Source organism: Myripristis murdjan, chromosome 11 (genome assembly GCF_902150065.1).
Source record: "Myripristis murdjan chromosome 11, fMyrMur1.1, whole genome shotgun sequence".
NCBI lineage: Eukaryota > Metazoa > Chordata > Actinopteri > Holocentriformes > Holocentridae > Myripristis > Myripristis murdjan.
The window spans coordinates 2341023-2363829 of NC_043990.1; the positions used below are offsets into that span (position 1 = coordinate 2341023).

At 42.2% G+C, this 22807-nt stretch overlaps 3 gene segments (V, D, J or C); 1 reads left to right on the forward strand and 2 right to left on the reverse strand.

Moving 5' to 3' along the window:
• Nucleotides 1-66: 66 nt before the first annotated feature.
• Nucleotides 67-5408, reverse strand: LOC115367542 (Ig kappa chain V region Mem5-like). The segment is given in 5 exon segments: nt 67-576; nt 2022-2057; nt 3697-3711; nt 4859-5140; nt 5357-5408. Coding segments are annotated over 5 exon segments (714 nt in total).
• Nucleotides 67-21510, reverse strand: LOC115367572 (Ig kappa chain V region Mem5-like). The segment is given in 5 exon segments: nt 67-216; nt 12956-13315; nt 14754-14791; nt 20948-21242; nt 21459-21510. Coding segments are annotated over 4 exon segments (714 nt in total).
• Nucleotides 9066-9535, forward strand: LOC115367559 (immunoglobulin kappa variable 4-1-like; the record flags this gene model as incomplete). The annotated part of the segment is given in 2 exon segments: nt 9066-9117; nt 9225-9535. Coding segments are annotated over 2 exon segments (363 nt in total), but the record flags the coding sequence as incomplete, so codon positions are not given.
• Nucleotides 21511-22807: the final 1297 nt, after the last annotated feature.

Below are 22807 nucleotides of genomic sequence, written 5' to 3' on the forward strand. Positions count from 1 at the left end.
CCAGCCTAACATCAACCTGTGAACTAAACTCAGCACTTGTAATGAAGTTCATTGAAACAGAGCTGATTTGGTGAAAATATCTTTATTGTCTTAACATGGAGAGAATACTGACATGAATGCAAGCAAGAAAACATTATTATTAGAAGATATAATGATGCTTGTGAGAGAGAGAGACATGAGGCAGAGTGCAGAGTGAGAGCAGCTGCAGAGTGAAACCAGTAGCAGAAGTCCCAGTGAGTCAGGTCAGTTACTGGGGACACTGGTCTCTCCTCAGTGTCTCGGTCTGCGGAGCCTGGGAGCCCTGGGTGGCCTCACAGGTGACAGAGCCCAGATTCTTCCACTGGTCTGCCGTGAGCCTCAGGGTGCTGCTCCAGCTGTAGAGGCCGTCCTTCTCCAGCACCCCGGGGCTCCTGCTCTGCTCCCAGCTGCTGCTGCTGCTGCTGCTGCCGTCCACCTTCCAGGCCAGCCTCCAGTCTGAGGGGAAGCCCTTGTTGGCCAGGCACATGAGCGTGGCCCTCCCCTGCTGCAGCTCCTCTCTGGAGGGGGGCAGCACCGTCAGGGTGGGAGGGGCATCACCTAGGAGACACCAATCAGCTTAGAGGGCGGGAAATAAGCAGTTGGCAGTCAGTCAGCGGGCGGTTGGACACCTTTACAGTGTGAGAGTCCATTTTCCCCTTTAAGGACTTTCTGTCAGATGGTTTTTATGCTCCAGCAGTCACTCACTCACACCCTGTTTCACTTCCCTTTAAGAAGCCTCTCATGCACATCAGCACAGAAAGAGTCCTCATATGAACACAAATACATCAATACACATAACAGATAAAAATAAAAATTATTTGGCTGCTCCATAAAAATTATCACTCATCAATAATGGCGTGTGTTTGTAATAATAATTAATATTAATTAATTAATATTTTAAAGAATAGTAATAAAATCTAATTTTTATAGTTTAAATAATTTACTGTTTTATCAGCATTATTCATTTATTCATTTTTTTTTTGTGAAAAGTCAAAGTAAATGCACAATACATTGTCGGTTTTAAAGAAATCTGAACAAGAGCATCTATAACTGAGATAAATGTTTGTTGAGCATTTTCAGCCATAATAATTTTCAAGCCACAAAATTCTGTTCATCAAAACTGATGTCAACCAGCAAACAAACAAAGTAATGCATCAAATTATTTTCATCCCATGTGTTAAAATAAATTATGAGATAAAATTAAGAATCAGAAATTTGGCTACATTTTCAGATTTTAATCCTGATCCCCACTCAGTTCAAATTAGTTTTCATTCAGCTTCACATGTCATGTAAAAATACTAAATTAAAATCAGTTTGGTCAAACAGTCTGAAGGAACCAAAGCTTTGCATTCAACTTTTCTAACTTTGAAGCTGTTCAGTTTTAAACATTTTTCATAATTTATAATGAAAAGTCTAAAGAAGTACTGAGTACCAAGAAAAAACAGTGACTATAAGTGATAGAAATGAACAAAATACATATTAAAACCAACCACTAACACTCACACATAAGAATAAAAGTAACCCAGCAGCAGTAACACATTACATGATATTTAATATTTGAGCAAAAACTTACTTCCAACATCCAGTCTGGTTCCTCCACCAAAAGTCCACCACAGTGATACAAACTCATTGAGCCGCCGTACAAAAACCTCTGACTGTAGAGAGACACGGCTCTCTCACTTTGTCAGAGAAAGCAACAACTACAAGCCCTCAAGATGCCACTTTAAAGAAATAATCTGGATTAAATGCTTTCTCTTCTGGTTTCCGTCAACTTTAATTGGAGGTCATTTTAAGTTTGTTAAAATAAAGAAATTTGATCAAACATTTGGATTCAGTTTTTCAAAGTCTCCTCTGTTTTCACTACTTAAAGATCACTGTTGGTTTAAAATCAGATATTAACACAGAAAATCAAGTACGGCAGGTTGTTTCATGAAGTGCAAATAATATGAAAAAATGATTCTTTTTCTAACGGATTGGTAAGAACATGAAATAATTAAACTTACTTCCAAACTCCAGTCTGGTTCCTCCACCAAAAGTGTACCACAGTGATACAAACTCATTGAGCCGCCGTACAAAAACCTCTGACTGTAGAGAGACACGGCTCTCTCACTTTGAAAACAACAAATTCACTGACATCAGCCTCAGGCTTTAAAACTTAATAACAAGTAACTGATATATCATCACTAGCCATCAAACTATTTCAAAAATTATCAATATTGATTACTTTTATTTGCAATATTTTTGCCAGTGAAACTATTTTCTTCACCACTGAAAAAAAAACACATTAATTTCTCTCATACAGCCATTTTCATTATATTCATCATTCACAATTATAAAAATAAAACATGATATCATCTTCATACGGTGATATCTTATGAGTGTGATTTCTGTTTTTGGTGCTTGAAATACTTTCATGTTTAAAGCCTCTACAGGGGGCTGAAGTACTGAGGCCAATAAATCAGATGATAAAGGACCTGCCTGATGTTTAGATGACATTTGACTTAACTAAGAGGTTTTTTTTAATCTACACTGTCCAGTCTCAACAATCTGTTGAGACTCAACAGGTAACTGTTACAGCATCACTAACTCATGAGTCATCATTCCTACAGGATCCTGGTGTGGACAAAATCTCTGCATTCATATGAAAGTGACAATGGAGCTGACATACAGTGTTCAAAGGGCAATGTGTGCACAGACCACCAGAATCACTTTGCTTTCCATGATAATTTATTATATCAAGATTTAAATGTTTTATTTATGTTATGTTATAATGTTATATTAATGTTATAATAAATATTAATAATAATAATAATAATAATAATAATAATAATGTTTTATTTTCATGCAGTTTGACCCCTGGCAATAAACAGGACTTTCTGTATACATAAGAGCAGGGGCGCAGATAGGACTTTAGAACTGGGGGGGGACCAAGCTGTAAATACTTGTGTGTGTGGTGTGTGTGTGTGTGTGTGTGTGTGTGTGTGTGTGTCACAACCACAGCTCAGCAACCACAAAGCTACTTCCTGAAATCAGGCAACAGGCTGCCGTTTGTAGGCCTATTGTAACCCAGGACCTGGGCCCCAAGTGCAAATTCACAAAAACAGCAAAGAAATGAACATTACAGAAACCTTAAATGCTACTGTGTTTCATCTAGCCAATGACAGGCAGAATAATAAGAATCACGTTATTGTCATAGTCAACAACAAAGCTATGTATTAAGGTACGGATATCCTCTTTGACGGGTCGGGAATCGAACTCTCGGTATTATGCACGGCAGGCAGAAACTCTAACCGCTCAGCTATCAGGGCTTGTTTACATTATCATACTTTGGGCTCATGGTCCATTCATGTTGATAAGTTACGAAAAAATGCAAAGTCCGATTGGTTTGAAAATTGACACACCGCTTCTTCTCCACAAGATGCACATTGTTCGTATAGCATAATAAAATAATGATAAAAAGAAAAAATAAAGATAAAAAAAGATCCGGGGCTTTTGAGGAAAGATGCCCCCCCACCCCCGCGCCTGATAACAATGTGTATGATAACAGAAGTACACACCGGGATGTTAATGGATCAGCTGTGCAGTGTTATTAACCGAGGATTATGTGGAAAATTGAACATCTTGCTTTGTCAACTCGGCAAGGATCTGCTCCAGGCTCCAGCCTTCCACCTTCTTGAATCGGTGTATTGTATACTGATCAATTTGGGGAGGGGGACGGATCGGGTCACTATAAATCTGGAGGGGACACTTCCCCCCCGTCCCCAGTGCCATCTGCGCCCATGCATAAGAGTATCTGGCTGAGAATGAAATTATATTCAATATATTGTAATCCAACAAATAAGCCTTTTTATGGTCTATGCCATTTATTGTTTTCTAGTTGTTTTCAACTATTCCTACTGCATTTTTTGCAAATTTCAGTTTTCTTCTTATATTCAATGACCTAGTCCTTGATGAATTACCTTTTCTGCTGCAGTGATGTAATTTCACCCCAGGGATGAGTAGTTTAATATTATTTCATCCTAAAATGTCCAATCTGGATCTGTCCATGTGGCATGTGATTGGCTGTTTGTTACAAACTCTGCCTCTTTCATGCAAACATGCTCAGAAATAAATGAGAAAAAAACTGGTTTGACAGAGTTGATAATTCCCTTCATGATCCTGGTTAGTTATGATCGTCTTTGTCAGGCTTTGTGAAGCAATCTACATCTCTACTTCACAGCTAATATCAAACTGAACACAGACTCGCTTCATGCAGGAATCCAATTCCAATCTCGGAGGTGAAAGTCCTGTTTCATTGTGACCCATCCATCACAACAACCATCTACCAAAACATGGATTTTTTTCACTAGCTATACTACGGCAAGTCACCTCACTTCCTGACACACCACATACGACCGGCAGAGGTCGCTTATTGTTAAAGCCATGGTTCATAATGAGCTGCTTGTACCTAAGGGATTGTTTTTGGTGGAAGACAGTCTCAAAAATACACAAATTGTTTGAGTTACTATAAATTACGTAAATTATCTTATAACACCATGCAATGAATTATCTTTGGTCAGGTGGTGTACTGTTTTGTGCCCTGTGTTTGAGTTTGTCTGAAAGTCAATGAGCAATAACAGTAACAAAAAGGACAAAAAAAATCCCTTTAATAATCACAATTTGTCTGATGAATGTAATTACAATTATACCTATAAAATCTGTAAAATTATGACTTTGTGTCTTTCTAACAAAGTCTCAAGTGTTTTAGTGTCTCTGCAGCTGTTGAGTCAGATCAGTTCCTAACCAGCTGAGGGAGGTTTTTGTATGACGTTGTTTCACTGTGTAAACGGGGAGCTGTTACCCTGCTGACAGTAGTAAACTCCTGAATCTTCAGCCTGGACTCCACTGATGGTCAGAGTGAAGTCAGTCCCAGATTTACTTCCACTAAAACGACTTGAAACTCCAGACAGACGGCTTGTAGCAGAATGTATCAGGAGTTTAGGAGCTTGTCCAGGTTTCTGAAGGTACCAGGCAAGCCAGCCACCAACACTTGTACTGGCTTTACATCTGATAGAGACAGTCTGTCCTGGACTAACAGACTGAGATCCAGGAGACTGAGTCACAGTGATTTCTCCTGATGAATCTGGAAAATATCCAAAAGAGCAGAAGGGTTATTGAGACAAATACAGCTTGGAGAAAGATGATGAATATGAAAACAGAAGAGGAGGATTTCTTTAACATGGAGAACAGATGGAAGAAGGTGAATGCTGCTGGTCTCAGTGTTTCTCCATCACAGCAAAACATGATTGTGGTAAAGCTGGTTGCATCCTGAAGCCAAGTTTTCAGAAGAGAGTCTCACCCTGAACAAGGAGCCCCAGGGTGCCCAGCAGGAGAATCTGTGACATCATCATTGTGCTGCCGGCGTGTCAGTGGCTCTGAAAGGCCTGGACAGCCACTGATCAACACTGGCCTCTTAACGGGTGGAGAGCAGAGAGGCAGGACACATATGCAAACACACACAACTATTTGAATGATCCTCCAGGGAACAGCGGACCCCCAAAACCTTGCTGAGAAGATAGAGGTGACTGTGAATAACGAAGGTCTTTCACATCTGAGCGGCAACAGAGAAAAACTGCTGAAGACAAGTGACTCATGACGAGGATAATGTGTTGAGAAACACCATGGTGAGAAGCTGGAATAGTGACTCCAATGCTGAAGGAACGGCTGGAGAAGCAGCTTGATTTAGGACGTGGAGGATTTGCCGTCAGTGTGAATGGAACCAGGGGCAGATAGCTAGGTGAGCGCTTTCTGAGCTGAAGAGCAGATCAGAAAGAGCAGGAATCTCAGATCTTTAAAGGGAGAGGCAGTTTGCCAGGCTTTCAAATGGATTGAGAGATGGCTACATCTGATGAATAAACATGAGGTGGGTGGGTTTGATTGGTCTCTGTCCATTTCAGTGAGAAGACCAGAACATTGTGAGGAGAACAACAGGTGGAATATGCAGGGGGAAGCAGACAGGTGGAACTCTATGGTTGAGGCTCTGAATATGGAAGATGTGAGGAAACTGAAGGAGGCCAGCAGAAACTTGGCTTGAGTGTGTGGGCGTTATGTGGGCGGTGTCAACCTCAGGGAATAATGTTGATAGAAATGGAGAGAAGAAGCAGTGTTGAGAGAAAGATGATGGGAAGGCAAAACGGACTCCTGATGTTGGAGGCCTCTATAGAGCAGAGCCATTTTGGGCCGTCTGGATGAGGCTTGGAGCAGCAGTCAGCTGCTTGGAGAAGAAGCTGATGCTCCTGAAGCATCAGGCTTTAAGGAGTTTCTGTCAGATGGTTTTTATGCTCCAGCAGTCACTCACTCACACACTGTTTCACTTCCCTTTAAGAAGCCTCTCATGCACATCAACACACAAACATGATATGAGCTGAAAACCTTTACATTACATAGTAGAAAACAAATAATAAATAATAGATAGGGCAAATATATGATACTATTCAAAAACTTTCATCTGTTTATCAGTTCATATATCTTTATTTCAAGAAGAGGAAACAGAGGAAACATCAGATTTTTAACACATTTTAAAGTAAAACTATTTCTTTGATGATGTTGAAAGAATTTAAAAGTCAGTGTAAAAGTACAACAATATAAAGGTTTATTGTGTTAGTTTAGGGTTTTTTTCAGAAATTTGAAAAAGCAGCAATGAGGTTCTCAACATCCTGATGAGAGTAATGTGAGTCCCTGTTGGAGTGGGTCAGAGCATTTCCATAGAGAGCCACTTTGCATCAGTAGCACCATGCTCCAGTGCTCTGGGAGAGTTTATAGTCCTGAGAGTTGAAGACTGGATGACTGACAGCTGTCCTTCATGACAACAGAAGCCCCAGAAATCCTCCTCATCCAAACATGACTTTGAGCTCCATCCTCATCTGGACTCTCCTCTGCTGCTGCTTGACAGGTAAAGTCCAGAGAATCAAAGTCCTCTCCTCTATGAAGATCCGTCCCTCTGAAATGAAGCGGAGAAAAGCATGACGCTGCTTTGTGTTTTTGTCTGTGTGTCCAGAGTCCAGAGGCCAGGTCACAGTGACTCAGCCTGGAGCAGTGAGGGCTGCTCTGGGAGCCTCCGTCACCATCACATGTAAAACCAGCCAGAATGTTTATGTTTATAACAGCAACCACCTTTTAGCCTGGTACCAACAGAGAGATGGAGAAATTCCTAAACTCCTCATTTACTATGCTAATACTCGAGAATCAGGTATTCCAGATCGTTTTACAGGCAGTGGATCAGGGAGTGACTTCACTCTGACCATCAGTGGAGTCCAGGCTGAAGATGCAGCAGTTTACTACTGTCAGAGTGAACACAATATCAACAGTCAGTGGCTGTTCACACAGTGAAAAAGCATCGTACAAAAACCTCCCTCAGTCAGACTGAACAGAAACTGAAGTGACTGCTGCAGCTGGAAGCTACTGCAGGGACTGATACAGTTCACTGAGGACACACACACACACAAGAACACACACACATGTGCAGCACTTTGCGGATGAGAAGTTAAAACCTTGTTCACAATGTCTCTACCAGTTTCCCCTCTGAACTTCAAACAGCTTCCTCCCACCAGCAGCTGCCTTCCAAAGTCGCCTGAATACAGGTGAGCAGGTGAGGTTACAGATGACTGGATGAGGTTTGGGGCAGGAAGGTGGAGACAGGGGAGAGCAGGAGAGGTGAGGCGGATGACAGGACTGACACAAGGAGGGCTGGGAATACAGGAAGTGCAGGGAGACAAACACAACCAACAGACACAAAAGGCAAACACAAAAATAGAGTCAGGGGATGACTGGTGAACAAAAGGGAAACAGACAAAACTGATCCAAAATCAGGAGATGTGACACCCAGAGTCTTTTTCCACATAGGAAAACAATTTAGCTTTAATACTTTTAAATACAAAGTAATATGATTTCAATGCATATTTTAGTGGAAATAATGAACATCCTAGATACAATATTCTCTCACCATCTTAGTTGATCATACCTGATTTAAACTACATTAAATTTTCTAAAATTCACAGATAATATTCTTTGCTGTGTTTGTATGTGTACAGCTGTGTTTATGTTTGACCTCTGACCTTCTTAAAGTCTGTTTTCCATCCACTGAGCTGTTCCTTCTCAACCTTCAAGACTGTGATGACTGATTCAGTCCAAACACAAGCACACACTTTAAGTCACTTACCTTGCTTAAGTTATTTTTTAGTGCAGCCTTCATAAAATGGATAAAAGTACTATATTGTGCACAACAGGTAGTCATATTCAGAAATAAGTCACAGTCTTCAGGCTTCTATTTGAAATGGGGACACATGAAGGGTGTCCACTGTTACCACTTGGTTCAGGTCTTCAGTGGTTTGTAAAGATCCCTTTTATGTTGAATCCCTGTATGCTGATGACACCCTGCTTTTTATTTTGCATCCTGTTATATTTTCCCCTCACCATTGCAAATTTATTTTAATGTCCAAAAGGGGAATATTCAGTTTTTCATTTCCCTCCGACTTCAGCAACCATTGCAACAGATAGGCATCACTGCTGAACCATGGCAACAGACAAGTTTCACTAGTAAAGATAAATGATGAAAGATGTACCCTCTTGCTATAAACGGACTTTTCTATTTATTAAGCTATGATTTCTGTATTATAAAAATTCTACAGCAGCGTCATGAGAACAGGAAACATTCGTCAGTCAGTCACAGCAAAAATCGATCAAGTTCTGCCACAATAAAACAACAGAGAAGAAATTCTTGGAAAAAAATGTTACACATATCAAGGTAAAATCAAACAAACAAAAAAAAAAAACAGCTCAATCAACATTTTGTTAAATTGATTAAATAGATTCATTGATTAACAGCCTGATGAGAGTAATGTGTGTCCCTGTTGGAGTGGGTCAGAGCATTTCCATAGAGAGCCACTTTGCATCAGCAGCACCATGCTCCAGTGCTCTGGGAGAGTTTATAGTCCTGAGAGTTGAAGACTGGATGACTGACAGCTGTCCTTCATGACAACAGAAGCCCCAGAAATCCTCCTCATCCAAACATGACTTTGAGCTCCATCCTCATCTGGACTCTCCTCTGCTGCTGCTTGACAGGTAAAGTCCAGAGAATCAAAGTCCTCTCCTCTATGAAGATCCGTCCCTCTGAAATGAAGCGGAGAAAAGCATGACGCTGCTTTGTGTTTTTGTCTGTGTGTCCTCAGAGTCCAGAGGCCAGGTCACAGTGATTCAGCCTGGAGCAGTGAGGGCTGCTCTGGGAGCCTCCGCCACCATCACATGTAAAACCAGCCAGAATGTTTATGCTTCTGGAAGCACCCACTATTTAAACTGGTACCAACATAAAGATGGAGAAGCTCCTAAACTCCTCATTTACTATGCTAATCGCCGAGCATCAGGGATTCCAGGTCGTTTTACAGGCAGTGGATCAGGGAGTGACTTCACTCTGACCATCAGTGGAGTCCAGGCTGAAGATGCAGCAGTTTACTACTGTCAGAGTTACCACAGTGGTGATGTGTTCACACAGTGAAAAAGTGTCGTACAAAAACCTCCCTCAGTCAGACTGAACAGAAACTGAAGTGACTGCTGCAGCTGGAAGCTACTGCAGGGACTGATACAGTTCACTGAGGACACACACACACACACACACACACACACGGTTGATGAGAACATATCATCTTGTTCATAGTGTCAATTTCAGTTTTCCCTCTGAGCTTCAAACAGCCACCTCCCACCTCAACAAGCTGAAAGTTCCCCCAAATGAAGAGGACAGTTCCAGTGAAGAAGCCCAATCAGAAACATTAATATATGCCTATATATTTATGATTAGAAATGTCTTGTAGTGGCATATTGTTGATAGTGTAAAAGGCCAAATAAGAGAACTGAGAACTGAATTGAAAAGCCTTTGTTGTACAAAATGTTACCTGACACACTGACAATATATATTTTGTGCTGTGTTGCATTTCAAACAGAATGGGAAGATAAAAATGTTGCTCAGTGTGAGTTGCTGCTCAGTCGGTTCACACTGGACCAGGTCTACTGACCGGCTCTCCTTGCAGCTTCTCTTTGCCAGAACTGAAACGGGTAAACCTGCTTTCATGCTCCACATCCATGGAATTATACTCTTTAATCAACAACCTGATATGTTTTGGTCATTTCAAATCACTGAGCAACCCACAGCCCCAATTTACAACAGCTGTCATGACTCAGCAGAATACCACACATGGATTTATCTGACATTTGAAAGAGCACTGTTTTCTGTAAGGATGAGGAAAATGGAGAAAACATTCAACTAAAATGAGACAATAAAAAAGAACGCATTGGAAAAAGAGAGGAAAATAAAGTGGCCTTCAAACTCACACAACAGGGATTGAGGTGACAGTATTGAACCTGTGGGGGGCGCTAGTGGGTTTCCAACAGAATGTGGAGCAAACAGTGAGCAGGGAAGTGTGCTGGTTCCACATGGACTGAAAAGCCAGTAATTCATCTGTTGTACAGACACTGAGTCAGAGCAGAAGAGGAGAATGTGGTGGAAGACTATAGAAGGAAACCTGAGCATCAGAAAATAAAGCCAAGCCACTGAAATACAGACAAGCAGCAAGAACAAGGAGACTGCTGAGGAAAATAACAAAGCAGATCAGAGCATTTTACTGACATGGTTTTAGAAATTAATAACAATAACTTTCTTGAACAGCATCCTTCTACATTTTATTAAAACATAACACTAACCTCATGTACACTTGGATTATTCAAATAGTCAATGCCCCCGGCACTGTATGTGTGTGTGTGTGTGTGTGTGTGTGTTTGCATATGTGTCCTGCCTCTCTGCTCTCCACCCGTTAAGAGGCCAGTGTTGATCAGTGGCTGTCCAGGCCTTTCAGAGCTACTGACACGCCGGCAGCACAATGATGATGTCACACATTCTCCTGCTGGGCACCCTGGGGCTCCTTGTTCAGGGTGAGACTCTCTTCTGAAAACTTGGCTTCAGGATGCAACCAGCTTTACCACAATCATCTCCTGCTGTGATGGAGAAACACTGAGACCAGCAGCATTCACCTTCTTCCATCTGTTCTCCATGTTAAAGAAATCCTCCTCTTCTGTTTTCATATTCATCATCTTTCTCCAAGCTGTATTTGTCTCAATAACCCTTCTGCTCTCTTGGATATTTTCCAGATTCATCAGGAGAAATCACTCTGACTCAGTCTCCTGGATCTCAGTCTGTTCGTCCAGGACAGACTGTCTCTATCAGATGTAAAGCCAGTTCAGGTGTTAATTATCTCCACTGGTACCTTCAGAAACCTGGAGAAGCTCCTAAACTCCTGATATATGATGCTACAAGCCGTTACTCTGGAGTTTCAAGTCGTTTTACAGGCAGTGGATCAGAGAGTGACTTCACTCTGACCATCAGTGGAGTCCAGGCTGAAGATGCAGCAGTTTACTACTGTCAGAGTTACCACAATATCAACAGTCAGCGTCTGTTCACACAGTGAAAAAGCGTCGTACAAAAACCTCCCTCAGCTGGAGAGGAACTGATCTGACTCAACAGCTGCAGAGACAGCAGAGGTTTCACTGGAGAGACAGTAATCAGATAAAATAACTGTATTTTCTTTATGATAACAGTGTACTCAATCATGTGTGTATGGTATACACTGTAACCCCCTCCCCCAAGTATTATATAGATAAACACAGTTCAAAAAAGGATCAGTATTTATAAGGGTCTAGAGTGAGTCTAACTCCAAAGTCAAATTGTGATTGGAAAGAATTCTTGAAATTTATTTTCAAATAATCTTTAAGATTATAGTTGACAATGTCATGTGTGGCTGGTACAGAGGACCCAATTGCAGGAGCAGGTAATGATAAAGAAAATTAACTTATTAACTGAAACTAGAAAATAAGAAAAGGAAAGTGCAAAGGAAACCACAGCAAACACAAGGAAAACACAGCATGAACAGAATTCAGAGAACAAAGTCCACAGACACAGAGTCCAGAGGAAACACACCAGACCAAGAACACACAGGTCCACAAAGTCCAAAAATAAAGTCCAGGGAAACTTCTATAGACCAACTAAAATCCAAAACCAAAGTCCAAAATAGAAAAACACTCACAGAAGATATATAATGAGACCCTCATACAATATTTGGAATTTAAGTTTTTTTTTTTTTTTTTTTTTTTTTAATTAATAGTGACATTCGTTTAAATTTAGGTTGTTGTTCATACATACTAGCACTCAAGTATTATCAGTCATTCAGAGAAATTAAACAGTAATTTTCAATGAATAAATCAAATTAAAATTATTAATGTTTGTGAAGCAGACATTATTTCAGAAATGTGATCCATGAGCTCAGTGACACTTTTTTAATCTTTCAGCTCCCCATCCATTCAAATGTTGCTTCTTCATCTTCTCACAAGATTACTTTAAAAATGTATTTATAAAATTAATATATTATTATCCCAGACCCTCCTATTCATATTTGCTAGCTTTTTCTTTTAAATTGGGAATACATAAGGCATTTTATTTGTCATCTATTTTAATTTCCTCAGTATTTCAGCCCTTTGAAGCGGCTTTATACACAGACAAAAGTATTTCAAACATTAAAAGGAGTCACACTTATAAGATATTCCCATATGCTGATGATATCATGTTTTATTTTGATAAGCTTTCCTGAAGTCTGACACCCTCATTTACATTTTGAAATCTTACTAATACAGTATGTGTGCCAACCTAAAATCCATTCCTCCATCCCCGTGCTATAATATCAGTGTGGATCAGGACAAGGGACACAACTTATTTGGTAAAAAGATTTTTTTATTATTATTTTAACATATATAGAGTATCTGCATTACAGCAAAAAAAAAAAGAGATTATTTAAAGATTTAATGAGAGAGAGAGAGAGAGAGAGAGAGAGAGAGAGACATGATGCAGAGTGCAGAGTTAAACCAGTAGCAGAAGTCCCAGTGAGTCAGGTCAGTCACTGGGAACACTGGTCTCTCCTCAGTGTCTCGACCTGCGGAGCCTGGGAGCCCTGGGTGGCCTCACAGGTGACAGAGCCCAGCTTCCTCCACTGGTCTGCAGTGAGCCTCAGGGTGCTGCTCCAGCTGTAGAGGCCGTCCTTCTCCAGCACCCCGGGGCTCCTGCTCTGCTCCCAGCTGCTGCTGCTGCTGCTGCTGCCGTCCACCTTCCAGGCCAGCCTCCAGTCTGAGGGGAAGCCCTTGTTGGCCAGGCACATAAGCGTGGCCTTCCCCTGCTGCAGCTCCTCTCTGGAGGGGGGCAGCACCGTCAGGGTGGGAGGGGCGTCACCTAGGAGACACCAATCAGCTTAGAGGGCGGGAAATAAGCAGCTGGCAGTCAGTCAGCGGGCGGTTGGACACCTTTACTGTGTGAGAGTCCATTTTCCCCTTTAAGGACTTTCTGTCAGATGGTTTTTATGCTCCAGCAGTCACTCACTCACACCCTGTTTCACTTCCCTTTAAGAAGCCTCTCATGCACATCAGCACAGAAAGAGTCCTCATATGAACACAAATACATCAATGCACATAACAGATAAAAATGAAAATTATTTGGCTACTCCATAAAATTATCACTCATCACTAATGCTATGTTTCTTAAACAATTTAGGGAATAGAAAAAAACATGGAACTTCAAAGTCTCAATAATTTACAGTTTTTGTCATTACAAATTGTGTTTTGTTTAAAGTCAAAATGAATGCACACTAAAATAGTGGCTGTTTTGAAGAAATCTGAACAAGATCATCTATAACTGAGATAAACATTTGTTGAGTATTTTCTGCCAAAAAATGTTCATGCCACAGAATTCTGTTCATCAAAACTGATTTCAAGCAGCAAACACACAAAGTAATATATCTAATTATTTTCAGCCCACATGTGAAAAACAGATATGAGATGAAATTAAGAATCTGAAATTTGTCTACATTTCCAGATTATAATCCTGATCCCCACTCTGTTCAAATTAGTTTTCATTCAGCTTCACATGTCATGTAAAATTACTAAATGAAAATCAATATGGTTAAACAGTCTGAAGGAACCAAAGCTTTGCATTCAACTCTTCTAACTTTGAAGCTGGTCAGTTTTACACATTTTTCACAATTTATAATGAAAAGTCTAAAGAAGTAGTGAGTCAAACTAAGTGGTTAAGGAGAAAAACAGGCAAGAAAAAACAGTGACTATAAGTGATGGAAGTTAACAAAATACATGTTAAAACCAACCACTAACACTCACACAGAAGAATAAAAGTAACCCAGCAGCAGTAACACATTACATGATATTTAATATTTGTGCAGAAACTTACTTCCAAACTCCAGTCTGATTCCTCCACCAAAAGTCAACCAAAGTGATACAAACTCATTGAGCCACCGTACAAAAACCTCTGACTGTAGAGAGACACGGCTCTCTCACTTTGTCAGAGAAAGCAACAACTACAAGCCCTCAAGATGCCGCTTTAAAGCAATAATCTGGAATAAATGCCTTCTTTTCTGTTTCTAATGAACTTCATTTTAATAAAGTTGAAATGACCTCAAATTAAAGAAATTTAACCGATCATTTGGATTCAGTTTTTCATAGTCTGCTCTGATTTCATTACTTAGAGATCACTGTTGGCTTAAAATCAGATATTAACACGGAAAGTCAAGCACGGCAGTTTGTTTCATGAAGTGCAGATAATATGAAAAAGTGAATATTAATCTCACTGATTGGTAAGAACATGAAATAATTAAACTTACTTCCAAACTCCAGTCTGGTTCCTCCACCAAAAGTCCACCACAGTGATACAAACTCATTGAGCCGCCGTACAAAAACCTCTGACTGTAGAGAGACACGGCTCTCTCACTTTGAAAACAACAAACTCACTGAGATCAGCCTCAGGTTTTAAAACTTAATAAAAACTGACTGATATATTATTACTAGCCATCAAACTATGTCATGTTTTGGATGTTTTGTGTTGTTACTAATTATCAGACTATGAAAAAATGATCAATAATAATTGTAATATTTTTTTTTGGCAGCGAAACTGATTTTTTCAACAGTGAAATATAACACAATGATTTCTCTCATACAGCCCTTTTCATCATTTTCATAATTCACAATTATGAAACTAAAACATCATATCATCTGCATACGGTGATATCTTATGAGTGTGATTTCTAATTTTCTTGCTTGAAATACTTTCATGTGTGTTTAAAGCCTCTACAGGGGGCTGAAGTACTGAGGCCAATAAAACAGATGACAAAGGACATGCCTGATATTTACACTATATTACCAAAAGTATTCGCTCACCTGCCTTTACTCATACTATGAACTGAAGTGCCATCCCATTCCTAACCCATAGAGTTCAATATGATGTCGGTCCACCTTTTGCAGCTATTACAGCTTCAACTCTTCTGGGAAGACTGTCCACAAGGTTGAGGAGAGTGTTTATAGGAATTTTTGACCATTCTTCCAAAAGCGCATTGGTGAGGTCACACACTGATGTTGGTCGAGAAGGCCTGGCTCTCAGTCTCCGCTCTAATTCATCCCAAAGGTGTTCTATCGGGTTCAGGTCAGGACTCTGTGCAGGCCAGTCAAGTTCATCCACACCAGACTCTGTCATCCATGTCTTTATGGACCTTGCTTTGTGCACTGGTGCACAGTCATGTTGGAAGAGGAAGGGGCCCGCTCCAAACTGTTCCCACAAGGTTGGGAGCATGGAATTGTCCAAAATGTTTTGGTATCCTGAAGCATTCAAAGTTCCTTTCACTGGAACTAAGGGGCCAAGCCCAGCTCCTGAAAAACAACCCCACACCATAATTCCTCCTCCACCAAATTTCACAGTCGGCACAATGCAGTCTGAAATGTACCGTTCTCCTGGCAACCTCCAAACCCAGACTCGTCCATCAGATTGCCAGATGGAAAAGCGTGATTCATCACTCCAGAGAACGCGTCTCCACTGCTCTAGAGGCCAGTGGCGGCGTGCTTTACACCATTGCATCCGACGCTTTGCATTGCACTTGGTGATGTGTGGCTTGGCTGCAGCTGCTCGGCCATGGAAACCCATTCCATGAAGCTCTCTGCGTACTGTACTGGGCTAATCTGAAGGTCACATGAAGTTTGTAGCTCTGTAGCAATTGACTGTGCAGAAAGTCGGCGACCTCTTTGCACTATGCGCTTCAGCATCCGCTGACCCCTCTCCGTCACTTTACGTGGCCTACCACTTCGTGGCTGAGTTGCTGTTGTTCCCAAACGCTTCCATTTTGTTATAATAGAGCTGACAGTTGACTGTGGAATATTTAGGAGGGAGGAAATTTCACGACTGGATTTGTTGCACAGGTGGCATCCTATGACAGTTCCACGCTGGAATTCACTGAGCTCCTGAGAGCGGCCCATTCTTTCACAAATGTCTTGTTTCACAGTCTGCATGCCTGAGTGCTTGATTTATACACCTGTGGCCAGGCCAAGTGATTAGGACACCTGATTCTGATCATTTGAATGGGTGAGCGAATACTTTTGGTAATATAGTGTATATCCAGAGAAGACGACATTTGACTTAACTGAGAGGTTTTTTAATCTACAGTGTTGAAGCTAAACAATCTGGGTGGCCATGGTAACTGTTGACGCACAGGCTACGTCATGAGTCATCATTCCTACAGGATCCTGGTGTGGACAAAATTGCTGCATTCATATGAAAGTGACAATGGAGCTGACATACAGTGTGTGTCAGGGCTGGGTGTCAGAGTTGGACCCAAAAGCACAATCTCGAGTCAGAGGTCAAAAAACTAGTCCTTTATTCCGAAAACGGGGTCAAAAATCACAAAAGCAGACAGAATCTAAGCAGAATTTCCAAAAGGGCTAGGCAAAATCAGTGTCCAATAAACGAGAAGGAGAGTCAGAAAAAAACAGGACAAACACTGGGAAAAAAACGGCTTGAACGTGAAGGCACAAAGGGCTACAGCGAACTGGCACAGACAGCAGGGAACACACTGACTAAATACACGAGGAGAGGGGAGACAACAAGGCACAGGTGTAACACATTAGAGCGGGGCAGGCAATCACACAGGAGTGAAACTTGACAGGAAGTGATCTGAAATGAGAGGAGAGTTAGACAATAAAACAGGAAGTGCAGAAAAATAAAAATGAAACGAAGAAAACATAATTTAAGGTGCTGGGTGAGACATGACAGTGTGTGCTGTTCAGAGGGCGACGTGTGTACAGAGAAATAAGGAAAATCAAAGATATAGGAAAGTATTTCTCAAAATCTCCCAAGTCCAGGTTTTTTTGTTTGTAAGTTTTTTCTCCTCTGTTTGTGTTTCACTTCACACAGATCAGACCCACATTCTGAATGCGTTGTGTGTGACCCTGCCTGCTCTCCAAATTATTTCATCATCTGAGCTTGACAGGGTTTGGTTTGAGGATTATAATACAGCAGTACCTTAGCCAGTCTGCTGATTCCGTGTGATGTCTGTCTGGAAGTGAGCAGGAAGTGACAGGAAAACACAGCTGTCAGCCAGACAAAGACGCTTATCCCTGGTAGGAGATAAGGAGACTTTACTGAGGTGTCTAAGAATACCAACAGGGCATCCAACCCATGGGACCACAAGGGGCTCTAGTTTCCCGGCGCAGCGCGAGGTGGCGCAGTGAGGCGAACCCCGCGCAGAGCTAGTTTCGACCGGCGAAGCGGGAGAGGCGGACAGTGTCCAAGTTTCGCAGGTGGAGGTTCGCCGAGATGGGAGTGGCGGCGCAGCGGGGGGAGGTGCCGACAGATTCGGCTTGGTGCAGTGACAGTTTCGTGCTAAAAGGCTTCGCCGAGGTGCGCCAAAAGCTCGCCGTCTGAAACCACGTCTACTTTCAGCGCAAGGCGGAGCGGAGCTGGCGCAGTCAAAGTTTGACTGACTGACGCACATCACCAAAACCTCACGATCAGCACAAACGGTGCCAATCTCCTTTGATCTGACATCAGCTGTGACGGGACAGTTGATATGGAGATATATGTATGTGCTGATTGTGATCGTAGCATTGAATAGTGTTTTTTTCGGTATTTATTGCATCGTTCATGTGTCTAACATCCCGGAAGCCTGCCTGTGAGGTTTTGGTGACGTGTCCGCACTGCTCGCCGGTCTCCGCTCCGCGCCTGTCTCCTGAGCTCCGCTCCGCCCGCGGCAATAGACCTCCATGTCAGCTGTGTAAACTTTCATTACGCCTTCACGCAGCGCATTTTAAAGGCAAGGACAGGGGCTCATTTGATTGGTTACATGTGAATCGGCTGTGTCAAACCCACTCCATGCCTTCTCTCCTCCCCTCCGCCGGTAGGAGGGATGGCGGAGTACTTGCGCCACCGAGAACGGCGTGCCAAACTTGGAAAATCCGCCTGGCCACACCCAGTTGGCGAAGCGCATCTGCGCTACGCCCCCGCCTCGCCTGGTCTGCGAAACTAGAGCCCAAGGTTGGTTTTTCCTCCCCTCTAACACACACAACAGGAGCATTTCCTAAATTAGCGCCCCCTAACAGCAGCAGGAGATATGCTGAGAGCCATGGTATGTTAGAGTCAGAGTGAGGCTGAGATTAAACACAGAGGGAGTAGGATTTTCCTATAAAACAATTTGTAGACTCACACAAAACTAATCCTCTCCATTATGACTTGTGAGCCACTAGCAGTGTGTGTGTGTGTGTGTGTGTGTATTAGTGTGTGTGTCAGCAGAGACTCTGCCCTCTGGCTCTCCCAGCCAATCACAGTGCAGCACAGTGCCAGATCAATAGCACCACGTCCAATAGGAAGCTGTGAAAATCATGAAAAAAGGAAAACTAGTGAGGCAAAACGAGTGGACAAAGCTGCTTCCACAACGAGAGTGAAGCTGTGGTTGGCTTTCACCTGCTGGCCAGCACTGAGGGAGAGGAGGAGGATGAAGAGCAACACGCTGCTGGTCTGTTTGCTGTTGGACAGGAAGGAGCTGGCAGGTCAAATTTTTCTTCCACGATGGTGACGTTCAATTTTAGCGGATGTTTCATTCCATTGCCATTGCCAAACTCAGAAAGAATAAACAAAGTAATAACGATTCATAGGCTAATTAATAACTGATAACATTAACACATTAATAACAAGAACAAAGTTATAGCCCGCACATCTCCTTGGAAAATCGTACAGGTACTGTCCGTGGTGCTGAATCTGCCTCAGCAGGTACTGTCCGTGGTGCTGAATCTGCCTCAGCAGGCACTGTCCGTGGTGATGAATCCACTGAAGCATTTCATTCTCTTTATTATAGAAATTAAAGCTCGATAAAATTCACAGAGGATCTTGTTTAGCTCTTCTTTCCTTACAGCTGAGAAATCAGCTGTTTGCCCGGTGTTTGTCAGGTAGTCCTGTAGACATCTGACGGCCCAAGATGTTGACCGGGCCGTAGCGGCTTCATTTCCTGACCTCTCCAGCTGATCCAGCTCTTCACTCGTCACTCTCGCATATCTCTCCTTCTTCTCTTCTGTCTTGTCTTCCTCGTTCAGCCATTCATCCAAACTTAGGTCGCCAAAGAAATCAAAATTGACAACAAATGGTCCATTATGCAGGCGAACAAAGCTGACAGCGGCTTTTGATGCGGGTTTCAGTGAAACGTTTCTTGTTGCCATGGAAACCACACAGACTCGGGCAGTAAGATGTGGGTGGAGTAATATTTTCAGTGGTGCGGTATTTTTCATTTGAGCACAGCTAGCCGTGCTGTCATGCTAATTTTTTCACATTCTAAATGTCGGATTTTCTTGCATCCATGATAACTTTGAGAGATTGACTGCCTGGGGCAGACCGGCCAAATTGGCCGTGAGGGGTACAGTTATTTTCAGGGCACTATGGCCAGAGTGAGGGGCAACGACGGCTATGGCTGTTGTGGCCGTGGTATAATTCCCACCCTGATGGTGACAATAACACGCAGAAAGTAATGAAACACCCGCAAAAGAATACAGGACTCGCTTCACATGGGGATTGAACACTGGTTGCCATGTTGAGGGTTCCGTGTAGTGATGATCTATTCAACTGTTAAGCCTGAGCTTTGGAGGAACTGAACCCACAATGTGGTATTCGGTTGAAAAAACAAAGTCCTTTTATACAATTGAATGAGGCACAACACAACAACAAAAAGATGACGAGGTCTCCTCGGAAAGGCTGGACGCGGCAGGCAGGGCATGGAGGGGCAGGCAGGGTCTAGAGGCAGAGCAAAAGAGCCAAGAGTCAAAAATAGGTTACAACAGAGCAGAGCAAAAATCAAAAGTAGGAGCCGGGACGTTACCACGCACGATACAGGACGAACTGGCAAAGAAGGGAGAGCTGAACCGGGGTTAAATAGGCTGCAGAGCGGTGGAGATAATTAACAGAATGAGATCCAGGTGCGTGTGAGGGAACAGGTGAGTGGGAAGAATCCAATGAGCGCACCAGGCCCAGAGGGAAAGACTGACAACAGAAACACAAGGGGAGGGGAAAACACATACAGACAGAGACAGGACAGAGGCGGCTCCTAACATTCAACAATCCTAATTATTATTTAAATGAGCAGAGGAGGTCACTTAACTCTAAAACTATAGGTAAGTATGGGTTGTAATTAGCTGCTTGTACAAACAACCTGTGGAGTCGTTTTTTGGTGGAAGATGACACAACTTGTTTCAGGACCTATAACATAGATTCTGTAAATGATCTTACAACACGATGCAATAAATTGTCTGTGGTCAGTGCATATTGAATTTTTTGTGATTGAACGAAAGGCAATATTTCTGAAAAATAACAAGAACAAGTTTAAAAGTTCCTTTGACCACTTTGAATACTTCCTTAAAATCTCTCTGAAAAATATAGTTGCATAAGTACAAGCATGAAGTCTCTAGTGTTTTAGTGTCTCTGCAGCTGTTGAGTCAGATCAGTTCCTCTCCAGCTGAGGGAGGTTTTTGTACGACATTGTTTCACTGTGTGAACGGTAAGCTGTTACTGTGCTGACAGTAGTAAACTCCTGAATCTTCAGCCTGGACTCCACTGATGGTCAGAGTGAAGTCAGTCCCAGATTGACTTCCACTAAAACGATTAGAAACTCCAGACTGACGGGTTGTGGCATATCGAATCAGGAGTTTAGGAGCTTCTCCAGGTTTTTGAAGGTACCAGTGGAGGTTGTTACTAACACTTGTACTGGCTTTACATCTGATCGAGACAGTGTGTCCTGGACTAACAGACTGAGATCCAGGAGACTGAGTCACAGTGATTTCTCCTGATGAATCTGGAAAATATCCAAAAGAGCAGAAGGGTTATTGAGACAAATACAGCTTGGAGAAAGATGAGGAATATGAAAACAGAAGAGGAGGATTTCTTTAACATGGAGAACAGATGGAAGAAGGTGAATGCTGCTGGTCTCAGTGTTTCTCCATCACAGCAGAAGACGATTGTGGTAAAGCTGGTTGCATCTTGAAGCCAAGTTTTCAGAAGAGAGTCTCACCCTGAACAAGGAGCCCCAGGGTGCCCAGCAGGAGAATCTGTGACATCATCATTGTGCTGCCGGCGTGTCAGTGGCTCTGAAAGGCCTGGACAGCCACTGATCAACACTGGCCTCTTAACGGGTGGAGAGCAGAGAGGCAGGACACATATGCAAACACACACAACTATTTGAATGATCCTCCAGGGAACAGCGGACCCCCAAAACCTTGCTGAGAAGATAGAGGTGACTGTGAATAACAAAGGTCTTTCACATCTGAGCGGCAACAGAGAAAAACTGCTGAAGACAAGTGACTCATGACGAGGATAATGTAAATAAATAAAGAGCAGGAATCTCAGATCTTTAAAGGGAGAGGCAGTTTGCCAGGCTTTCAGATGGACTGAGAGATGGATCCATCTGATGAATAAACATGAGGTGGGTGGGTTTGATTGGTCTCTGTCCATTTCAGAGAGAAGACCAGAACATTGTGAGAACAACAGGTGGAACATAAAGGGGGAAGGAGACAGGTGGAACTCTATGGTTGAGGCTCTGAATATGGAAGATGTGAGAAAAGTGAAGGAGGCCAGCAGAAACTTGGCTTGAGTGTGTGGGCGTTATGTGGGTGGTGTCAACCTCAGGGAATAATGTTGATAGAAATGGAGAGAAGAAGCAGTGTTGAGAGAAAGATGATGGGAAGGCAAAACGGACTCCTGATGTTGGAGGCCTCTATAGAGCAGAGACATTTTGGGACGTCTGGATGAGGCTTGGAGCAGCAGTCAGCTGCTTGGAGAAGAAGCTGATGCTCCTGAAGCATCAGGCTTTAAGGAGTTTCTGTCAGATGGTTTTTCTGTTCCAGCAGTCACTCACTCACACACTGTTTCACTTCCCTTTAAGAAGCCTCTCACACACATCAGCACACAAACATGATAGGAGCTGAAATACTTCGCATCACACTGGAAATAAATAGAACAAATATTAAACTTTCTTTTCCATATCAGTGAATAAATATATTTTATATTCAAAAGTGGGGCTAAAATAGAGGGAAATCTGATTTTTAACACATTTTAAATTTTTTGTTGAAAGAAAAGTAAAAGTAAAAATAAATTGATATCATGGTTGTTCTGCAGAAGTCTGGAAAAAAGATGTCATCATATATCATGTTAAATTAATGTACACATTTAGAAACAGCCTGATGAGAGTAATGTGTGTCCCTGTTGGAGTGGGTCAATGGCTGTAATAAAAGGGAGGATAAATGATATGTGAGTTCTTAAATACCACTGCTTGCTTTGGGAAAACATCAGCAGGAACATTTTGTAGATTTGACACTGAACATTCAGAGTCACTGGGATGGTCCTTTAAGGCCTCATGTCTAC